This window comes from Aegilops tauschii, chromosome 1, assembly GCF_002575655.3.
Source record: "Aegilops tauschii subsp. strangulata cultivar AL8/78 chromosome 1, Aet v6.0, whole genome shotgun sequence".
Classification (NCBI taxonomy): Eukaryota; Viridiplantae; Streptophyta; class Magnoliopsida; order Poales; family Poaceae; genus Aegilops; species Aegilops tauschii.
In genome coordinates, this window is record NC_053035.3 from 317,174,123 (window position 1) to 317,185,132 (window position 11,010).

The 11,010-nt window shown below is 48.8% G+C and overlaps 1 protein-coding gene across 1 annotated transcript; it reads left to right on the forward strand.

Annotated features, from left to right (window-relative positions):
• Window positions 1-472: 472 nt before the first annotated feature.
• LOC109751890 (uncharacterized) lies at window positions 473-2,591 on the forward strand. Its single transcript, XM_020310766.1, has 4 exons — window positions 473-649; window positions 730-909; window positions 1,331-1,610; window positions 1,981-2,591. Exons 1-4 carry the CDS (start codon window positions 473-475, stop codon window positions 2,589-2,591), a joined length of 1,248 nt encoding a protein of 415 aa, XP_020166355.1.
• Window positions 2,592-11,010: the final 8,419 nt, after the last annotated feature.

Here is an 11,010-nt window from a genome sequence, read left to right on the forward strand (position 1 = left end):
CAGCCCTGCTCTAAGATCTTGGCAATAGCCATTTGCACCAAGGGAGAGGCATCGCCGAATACCATGTCATTCTGATGTTTCTACACCTGCCATAAAATCAATGTCATGATCGTGTTTAAGTCTTTGCATATTCTTGTCGTCGGGGAGAGTGACGTGCACCACACCAACAAAGCATGATCTGTTGTGGGTGTGCACTCGGGCTTCCCCCATGCCACCGGTACTTCAAACCAAATCGATCAAGCAAAGGGGCATGAGATCAGCAGGTGGTCAATGCTCTCAGGTGCCTGATCGCACATCGGGCAAGACAGCTAGTGCGGTAGTCCTCTCGAGGCAAGGCGATCTGAGGTCCAACATCTGTTTCTGAGGCCAACTCCAGCGCGCGACCCCATCCTGTCCGGGTGTGTCCATTTAAGGCAAAACGGACAAACCAGATGGCCCAGCGCGCGGGCGTAAACGGACTTTTGTCCGTTTTATGTCGTCTTTCGGCCCATCCCCGACCCAAGTTTGGACCGCTTTTGGGGAGAAATGGACAGCGCGCGGATGGGTGGGACGCGCGGTATTGTCCTTCCCTGGCCCGCCCGTTGGTGGCACAAAACACCACCCCGATGCCCCATTTCGCGCCATTTCCCCGCAAACCCTCCCACGTCCCGCCCACCACCCTCCCTGTCCATGGCCGACGCCCCACCAAATTCCGGGAGCTAGGCCGTCGACCCGGCCAGAAAGGTGGAGAAGAAGAAGGCCAAGGGTCCGAGGAAGCCGCGGTCGGAATGCACGCCGGCGGAGCTCGGAAAGATGGACGCGAAATCGGTGAAGAGGAGGAACCAGAGGGCGGTCATCAAGGGCAAGAATGTCGCGGCTAAGTTCGCCGCCGAGCGCGCTGCATTGGAGGCCGAGCAGCGCAAGGCCGAGGTCGACGAGAAGGAGGACATCGTCAACAAAGCGCACGCCCTCCTCATGCTTGGCATTTGCCGTCTGGCAGGTTTCTCTGCAGCACCCGTCGGCCCGGCGAGCACAGGCTCGTCGGTCGCCAGGCCTCCGCACCGCCCCTCGCCGACGTCGCGGACCATGTCTTTGTCGCCCGGTTTTCCTCCGCCAAGGTACGAAGGCCAGACCCGTTTTTCGGGGTCGCCGGACGTTGTCGTGATCGCGCCCCTCGGCTGTCATCGACCTCAACGTCACGCCGGGGTCCAGCAGCGGCGGTCGGCCGTCCGTCGAGATGCAAAGAAAGCAAGCACAGCTGCCGTCTATGGGCACCATGCCGTCGCCCCGCATCTTGTTCGACGAAATGCCAACACCAACGCCAATGGTCGACGACCCCTTCTACAACCAGTTCATGGAGAATGTCATCTACGAGGGTGGGCATGGCGGTGCCTACGATCCCAACGAGACCCAAAGTCAGGATGGCTGCGCCCAGTACGTTGCCGATGAAGACAATGAGGCCCACGACCATGCTGACTACGACCATGGTGACTCGTGGCATGAAGATGATGACATCTATTGCGAAGGTGATGGTGCTGAAGAAGAAGGCATTGATATTGGGGACGAGCCATTGTTCATCGACGAGCTCACCCGAAGAGCGGAAGCACAAAAGAGGAAGAAGAGCATTCATATGGGATCATACTCACAAGAAGAGGACAAATTGATTTTCCAAAGTTGGATGGAGATTAGTCAAGATCCGAGGACCGGTGCACAACAAATGGGACTTGTTTTTTGGACAAGAGTTCACAAAACATTCCATGAAAGAAAGTTGTTTGTGCCCTACCAATTTATGAGCGACCGTGGCATCACCTCGATTCAAAAGAGGTGGTTGTTCATCCAACAAGAATGCAACAAGTATTCTGCCGCACTTGAGAGCTTTGAAGCACGTCCCGTGAGTGGTCTCGGCATTGGGGACATGGCATGCTCTATTACCTTTCTTTGCTATGGCCACGAGACTTCGGCCTTCTATATGTTTGCATGTTCAATTGTTGTTGGTTGTGTAGGCATTTCAATCTTTGGAAGCATTCAAGGCCCGGCACAATGACAAGCCATTCACTCTTATCCATTGTTGGACGCTCATCAACAATTGCCCTAAGTTCAAAGATCAATACCGTGAACTTCAAAGGAAGAGAGGCAAGAAGACGGTCGTGTTGGCCAGAGGTGGAGATGGTGAGGCGTTGATGAGGCCGAGTGGCAAGACCAACTCCAAGGTGGACGACATACGTGATGCGTCATCCATGGCCTTGCATGAGACTTTGCATGGCATGATGTCTCAAAAGGATGTGAGGGACGAGAAAAAGCAACAAAGCAAGGACGAGCAAATGGAGCAATACCTAGAGCTTCAAAGGAAGAAGCTTGAGATGGAGGAGGCGGCCAAGAAGAGGAAGATCGACATGGAGGAGGCATCCCGGCAAAAGCAGCTCGACATCGAGGCCGCCAATGTCACGGCCAAGCAGAGGCAACTCGACATCGAGGCCACCAATGCCGCAACCAAAGCAAAGGAGGTGCCCCTACTGAGCATGAGCATGGACTTGACCAACATGAGTGAGAAGATGAGGAGCTGGTTCGAGGCCAGGCAGAAGGAGATGTTCGACGCCGACGGCCTGAACTAGGTGGCCTGTTCGGCCGTGGCCGTTCTGTTTGGAGGCTGGCATGGGTGCCGGCCGCTGGCTGTGTGCCGGTGAGAAACCTATTCATTTTGGGGGTTGGCTGTGTTGCCGGCCGCTAGCTGTGTTGCCGGCGACAAAACTATTCATTTTGTAGGCTGGCTCTGTTGCCGGCCGCTGGTTGTATTGCCGGTGAGGACGTGTGTGACGCCCGGATAATTAAGCTGCAGTAATCCCACACTAATGATGCCACGTCACCACGGTTACTGTTGTTAACCTCGCGATGAATCGAAACCGTTTCAAAATTCAAATTCAAATTTATGTCAACAATAAAAGTTAAAACAAAAATGTTCGGAAGGTGCCATATTTTGCATATGTAAATAAGGTGTAATAAACACATTTTTATAAAATGCCTACATATTTTATAGTCGATGGAAACAACAAAACAATTAGATAAAAAGAAAAGCAAAACCTAACTAACATAAAAAAGACAAAACGGAATAAAAGAAAATCCCCCTGGCCCAACTAGGCCAAGCGGCCCAGCCAGGCCGCCCCACCCCCACTGGGCTAACTGGCCCAGCCAGCCGGCCCATACCCCTGGCCTATAAGGCCTACCCCCAGCCCGAAATCCTCACACCAACACCCCACTCACCCCCGAAAAATATCTCCCCCCCCCCTCTCCCCCGATTGGATCGGGATAGAGAGGAGAAGGTCGCCGCTCGTCGCCCGAACGCCGACGCCGCCCGTTGCCGCACAGCCCCGCCGGATTGCCGCCATCCTCCCCGTCCTCCTCCTCGACCCCCATTGCCCCGTGCCCTACTCCTCCACTGTGAGCTCCCCCTCCCTCCTCTCTCTGCGTGGCCGCGCCCTGTCCCCCACGCTCGGCTCCGCCGCCCGACGTCGTTCACGGACAGCCGCACCCGGCCAACCCTGTGGCGCCCGCGCCCTCACCGCCCCGCCGCTTGCCGCCGCGCACTCGCGCGCCCCGCGCCTGCCGTGGCCTCCTCCCCCTCGCCGCGCTCCGCCCCTGGCCTCGGGCCGCCGTCGTTCGCCACCGCGTGCGCGCCCGTGCCGCCCCGCTCCACTGCCCCTGCTGCTGCTCCCGTCGCCGTCGCATGTAGGCCATGGCCTCGTCCGTTGTCCCCTGCTCGCCAATCCCGTTGCGGTCCCTTACCGCGCCGTCCCACTGCGCCTCGCTACTCCGGCCACCGCACTGCTGCTGCCGCCGCGCCCGCTTCCCCCTCTGATGCTGCCCCGCCAGCCACTACCTCCCCTCGCGCCGTCGCTAGCCCCGCGGCCGGCGCCCGCCACCGCAGTCGTCCCTCCGCCACCTCCCTTGGCCTGGCCGCCGGCGCCGGCGTGCGCCGCGCGCGCCCAGCGCCCTCGGGCATGCGCCCGCTTGGATTACGCCCGCACCCCCTGCACACGGCGCCCGACACCTGCTGCGCCCGCTCGGGCGCACGCCGGCACCCGAACGCCCGATCCGCCAGCCCCTTGGGGCCTATGACATGTGGGGCCCAGCCCCAGAACAAAAAGGAGAAAAAAAGAAGAATAAAAATAAATAATAATAATATAATTAATTAATTAAGATAAGTAATTTACTTAATTAATCATGTTAGTTAATCTAATTAAGCCTAATTAATTAACCTAATCACTTAAATTAAATTAACTAATCCTGTTTAGTTAACTAAATGACCAGTGGGACCCACACGTCAGTTTGACCCAATCAACGTCCTGTTGACTGCTGATGTCATGCTGACATCATGATGACGTCAGCCTGCACTATTCTGGATAATGTTGGATTAAAATAATTAAATAAATTCTAAAAAAATGTTTTAATCTTTAGAAAATCATATAAAATAATCCGTAACTCGGATGAAAATACTTTCTACATGAAAGTTGCTCAGAACGACGAGACGAATCCGGATACGCAGCCCGTTCGTCCGCCACACATCCCTAACATATCAAACTCGCAACTTTCCCCCTCCGGTTCATCTGTCCGAAAACGCGAAACACCGGGGATACTTTCCCGGATGTTTCCCCCCTTCGCCGGTATCACCTCTTACCGCGTTAGGGCACACCTGACACCGTTGTTTGCTTTGTCATGCATCATTATGCATCTGTTTGCATTGTATTCATTGTTTCTTCCCCCTCTTCTCTCCGGTAGACTACAAGACCGACGCCGCTGCTGGTGCCCCGACCGACTACGCTGTTGACGACCCCTCCTTTTTGCCAGAGCAACCAGGCAAGGCCCCCCCTTGATCACCAGATATCGCCTATTCTTCTCTATACTCTTGCATTAGAGTAGTGTAGCATGTTACTGCTTTCCGTTAATCCTATTCTGCTGCATAGCCTATCTTTGCCACTACTGTTGTTACCTTTACCTGCAATCCTACATGCTTAGTATAGGATGCTAGTTTTCCATCAGTGGCCTACATTCTTGTCCGTCTGCTGTGCTATACTATCGGGCTGTGATCACTTGGGAGGTGATCACGGGTTTATACTATATACTTTATACATTATACACGTGGTGACTAAAGTCGGGTCGGCTCGTGGAGCACCCGCGAGTGATTCACGGATCGGGGGCTGAAAGGACCTTTGTCCCGACGGCCCTCTGGGTGGATCTTTGTGGCGGAGCGACAGGGCAGGTTGAGACCGCCTAGGTGAGAGGTGGGCCTGACCCTGGTCAGTGTCCGTGGTTACATCAATTAACACGCTTAACGAGATCTTGGTATTTGATCTGAGTCTGGCCATTTGGTCTATACGCACTAACCAACTACGCGGGAACAGTTATGGGCACTCGACGTCATGGTATCAGCCGAAGCCTTCGTGACGTCAGCGACTGAGCGGGGCGTGCCGGATTGGACCATGTAACGTGACTTCCTTTGAAATGGAGGTTGCTAGGTCTGCTCTCCGGCCGCGTACGCAAGGTGCAGGTGTGCAATGGGCGATGGGCCCAGACCCCTGCCCGCATAGGATTTAGACCGGCGTGCTGACCTCTCTGTTGTGCCTAGGTAGGCCGCGACGTGTTGATCTTCCGCGGCCGGGCATGACCCAGAAAAGTGTGTCCGGACAAATGGGATCGAGCGTGTTGGGTTATGTGGTGCACCCCTGCAGGGAAGTTTATCTATTCGACTAGCCGTGTCCCTCGGTAAAAGGACGACCCGGAGTTGTACCTTGACCTTATGACAACTAGAACCGGATACTTAATAAAACACACCCTTCCAAGTGCCAGATATAACCCGGTGATCGCTCTCTAACAGGGCGACGAGGAGGGGATCGCCGGGTAGGTTTATGCTATACGATGCTACTTGGTGAACTTACCATCTACTCTCTCCTACATGCTGCAAGATGGAGGTGGCCAGAAGCGTAGTCTTCGACGGGATTAGCTATCCCCCTCTTATTCTGGCATTCTACAGTTCAGTCCATCGATATGGCCCTTTACACATATACCCATGCATATGTAGTGTAGCTCCTTGCTTGCGAGTACTTTGGATGAGTACTCACGGTTGCCTTTCTCCCTCTTTTCCCCCTTTCCCTTCTACCTGGTTGTCGCAACCAGATGCCGGAGCCCAGGAGCCAGACGCCACCGTCGACGACGACTCCTACTACACCGGAGGTGCCTACTACTACGTGCAGCCCGCTGACGACGACCAGGAGTAGTTAGGAGGATCCCAGGCAGGAGGCCTGCGCCTCTTTCGATCTGTATCCCAGTTTGTGCTAGCCTTCTTAAGGCAAACTTGTTTAACTTATGTCTGTACTCAGATATTGTTGCTTCCGCTGACTCGTCTATGATCGAGCACTTGTATTCGATCCCTCAAGGCCCCTGGCTTGTATTATGATGCTTGTATGACTTATTTATGTTTTAGAGTTGTGTTGTGATATCTTCCCGTGAGTCCCTGATCTTGATCGTACACGTTTGCGTGCATGATTAGTGTACGATTGAATCGGGGGCGTCACAAGTTGGTATCAGAGCCAACTGCCTGTAGGAATCCCCCTTCCACACTCCTTGGCCGAAGTCGAGTCTAGACATTGCAAAACTTTTACTAACATGGTTGTGTGTCTTACGGGCCCACGTCGCCATTGGGTGGTATTAGGATCTTTTATTCCTCGACTATACTCTGGGATTCTAATATCTCCTCTATTCGGGTTAAATGATTTTCTAAAATCTAACTTTAGGTTCTCGAAAACACTTTCTCCTGGAGAGCCCCTTCAGGCCAGATGATCGCCGCCTGCACCAGAAGATTCCGAAGATACTCTACTATGTGCTCTCGAGACTATGTGCCATCGCTTTTGCAATTCACTTCCATCGATAAATCCCTATGGATAACTACTTACACCTATCATTCATATTGTCATCCCCAGTTGCTCTTGTTATTACAAGATGTCCTGAAATACTCTTCGATATTCTGAGAATTCTTTATGCTTACTGTCCTGCAGTTCCTTGTCGCATGAATACCCCTACGGATAATTACTCGCGCTTGCCGAGTATCCGTTCGTCCAAAGTTGTTCATGTGTTTCACAAAAATACATTCAAAAACTACCCGATCTTCCGAAAATCCTGAGCAGCCTATTGCTCTTGAAATTCTTGCTTGTTTGCATTATGGTTAATCCCATAAGTCTCGTAATCTTAATGGCATCCCTTGTCATTATCATTTTGAGTCTATTGATTCAATATGTTGCGAATGCTCGCAATCCTCAATCAGATCCTAGAATTCATCCTTCCAGCTCAGACATCATTTTAAACATGAGTTGGATCTCGACCAATCAAATTGCCATCGATTGTACCCCTAAGTCTACTCAACTTATCCATCCTTAATCAGAGCGTTTGCTTTTGATCCCTTGATTTGGAAATCACAATTCCTTTGCATTTGAGATTTGAATTAGTTAGTTATTCCCATAATCTGATGCCTTTGCATTCTTTCTTCCTCTGATTGAGTACCGATACTCACGTCAGCTCCGTTATGGACCGCCAAACCCATTGCTGGGTTGTTATCCGATGGTATCATACACATTCAAATCTTGTGAGTTGTTTCCCTGATGGATAATGCTTTGACAACCATGCTCTACTTTCGAGCTTGTGTTAATTACTCCTAAAAATTCGTGGTATATGTTTCTAAGATGCCCTGATGGGTTGAACCTATGCCTTCCTTAATCTCTGTGAACCCGAAAGTTTTCACGGGTCATACTCCTCTGGTAATTCACCAGGTAGGTTTTCACACTGAAATCATTTTTATTAGAGTAGTGAATGAATGGTCTCGCATTGGAGAAGTGGGAGTCGACCTTGAACTTTGTGTTCATGCCCATGGAAACGATGTAGATCGTATCATTAAAGCTTCTCTTCAAATAAATATTTCCTTGGTATAAGTTTATCTTATATCTGGGATATGGCATTTTGCAATCGTTGTTCCAGCCATGTTCTCATTTTAAATACCATTTCTCGGACAAGTTGAAGTACTTGTCTTCTGCAGATCATTGCACCTGTCCAACCCTTTGATCTACCGTCAAGCATTACACTCTGGTATCTCAAGAATACCACGGAACTACATAACTTCTTATGAGTTCTTCATCAACTATTATTCTCGCCAATTCCAATTTCCCTTGGGTTCTGAGTTATTAGTAACTCGAGAACACCGTTAAGTGAATTGATTCCGCACTCCGATTCAATAACTCTAAGTAATTTTCGTTGCTTATGATTTAATAACCCTTCAAGTCATTCCTAGCCTGATTGGCTATATCATTATCGTGCAACTTTTTAACTATGCTATCTGGTCCTTCTTTCTGAAGCACAATTTTCGACGATGAGCTAAGCTTACGTCGACTTTCCTCGTTATACCATTTCGCCTTGAACAGCAAGCTTGGTTTCGAATTTGTGTCGTACTCGTGGTTCCAATAACCTTTCGCTTCATCATTCCTTTGACTTGATGTCATCGTCGATGAGCGATTATATCTTCATGAAACCTTTCGACAAATGTGTCATGATCATCATCAACATTCTGAGCTCTTCCAGCATATCAATTGAATTCATGATGAGAAATACCATCCTTGCCCTTGATGATTTGTGTTGTCATCGACCACTTTATTGCCTTCCCTCCAACACAAACTTGTTCGTGTTCTGTGTTATACCTTGAGTTCCTTGCTATCCAGCATTTCTTCTTCTTTACCTTGGAGTATTACCATCTTTTATATCAAGATAGTCATGAGAATTTCACCACCTCTTAAGAATTCTTGATACAGGTGATACTTCTTGCCATATTCGTTCATTCCTTGGTCCCCGTGTTGTTTCTAACCGGAAAACCAACAATTAAACTATGATGTGCGACTTCAAAACTTTTAGCAACCCTATTGCTTTGAAGTTAATGGTCGATAGTTTCATTCTAAGTCTATTGCTTATTGAATCATCATTCAAACATTGATCGTGCTACCTAGTCCAGATTTCCGGGTGCACCCTTCTATCATTGTTAAATTGTGTATGTTTTCCTGGAGCATAAGTCATTATATCATGGATCTGACTAATGATATCTCCTTGTTCACATAATTGTGGAAATCCATCTTTTTGGAAATCTCAATGAATTGTCGCTGAGTCAATCAGCCACCTCCTCACCTCCTTGATTTAATGCTGAACTCTTGTTTCGGAACTCGCTTCCATAGTTCATTTCCCGAGAATCTTCGATGTCATCTCATCAATTTGTGTCGCGCCTTTTCTCCTCGGGCATCCTGAGTTTGAGGTATCCTAACACCAATCTGATCTGAATCTTGGTCAGAAATGATGGTTGGAACATAATTCTAAGAGTTATAACATTGGTCTTTATATAACCCGGTAAGATGATGTCATGCCTAGCACACCTGGCCGGATGACCTATTGATATAGTATCCTCTTTACCAAGGTTAGCCATTCTTCCATGAGGAAATTGTAAGACTTATTCTATAAGTTGTTCCTGACAAATCCTTGGAGTATCCAAGTCTGACCTTTACTTGATGACCATGTCAATGATATCTCGAAGCATGTCTGTGGTACTCCGATCTTCAATAAGAACATTTGAAGCACAATGCTAAATTTTCTTTATCAAATTATCCAACACCGTTGCATGGGTAATGTCATGAAATTTCTCCCCCCTTTTCCTAAAGGTTTTCTACATTATATCCTGTCGTGGATATCATGCTCTGTTTATCCTTGGGAAGGATATACCCCTGAATAATGTGTTTAAACACATTTTCCTTTCCATTGTTCTATTTAATCTGATGATCACCTTTTACTTTCCATTGTTTTGTTTAACCTTTCTGGTGATCTATATGATCTAAGCAGTAATATTCTGCTGCTTATGTAAACACCTCGGTGTACAACTTTGTCAGTAAGACCCTGTTACTATTGTTGATGACATTTCGGTAACCACCGATGGGCGAGAACTTTGCCTATTGGTCCGCCTCGTTCAACGAGCAGGAAAATGGTTCTCTTCGTCCCTCGCCTTGGTACCGACGTTCTTGCCGACATAATCGACAGGCTACCCTCTGACCTGCCTTTCTATCATGACCATGCAAGATGTCACCGCTCCTCCTACTTTTAACCCACATGGTGGGCCCATAACCCACAGTTCCACATGATCGAAACCTGACTCTCTTGTACATCACTGTTCCCAAGGTTATTCCTCACGCTTGGCTTCGTATGAAATTCACGGGCCACCATCCTAGTGATCTATTCTGGTAACAGACGCAATACTCAATCTCGTTTCTCTGGACCCCTTTCGCACGGTCTTTCAGACATCGAACGATTGCCTATCCGTTTTAAACTTCTCATGGTACCTTCTTACTTTGCTCTCGATATCTTCTTAAGTTTCAACTCGGGAGATACTTATGCTCCTTCCCCTGAGTTAACCATCCGATGCTCAATTTTATTAGGATCCGTCCTTATAGAGTTTTTCCCCTCTTATCCGTTCGTAAGTACGGTGAAGATCCTGAAGGAAGGACGACAACTTCATCGTGATGCATTGATGCATAGGAATGAAGACATCAACGCTATGGATCAACCTCTTCGAGAAGAGCAGCCAAGATCGAGAAGATCTGTTAGGATTTCGTAACCAGACCTTTCCCCCTTACACTACCTCTTAAATCTCGGGACGAGATTTCTTGTAGTGGAGGAGATTTGTGACGCCCGGATAATTAAGCTGCAGTAATCCCATGCTAATGATGCCACGTCACCACGGTTACTGCTGTTAACCTCGCGATGATTCGAAACCGTTTCAAAATTCAAATTCAAATTTATGTCAACAATAAAAGTTTTCAAAAGTTAAAACAAAAATGTTCGGGAGGTGCCATATTTTGCATATGTAATTAAGGTGTAATAAACACATTTTTATAAAATGCCTAGATATTTTATAGTCGATGGAAACAACAAAACAATTAGATAAAAAGAAAAGCAGAACCTAAC

What these genes read in the sequence shown, in the direction of transcription:
- LOC109751890 (XM_020310766.1), top strand. Translation starts at nt 473, where the DNA reads ATGTCGTCTTTCGGCCCATCCCCGACCCAAGTTTGGACCGCTTTTGGG. An exon ending in CGCAAACCCTCCCACGTCCC is followed by an intron (nt 650 to 729) that starts GCCCACCACCCT and finishes AGAAAGGTGGAG; the next exon opens with AAGAAGAAGGCCAAGGGTCC. An exon ending in CCGAGCAGCGCAAGGCCGAG is followed by an intron (nt 910 to 1,330) that starts GTCGACGAGAAG and finishes TTCTACAACCAG; the next exon opens with TTCATGGAGAATGTCATCTA.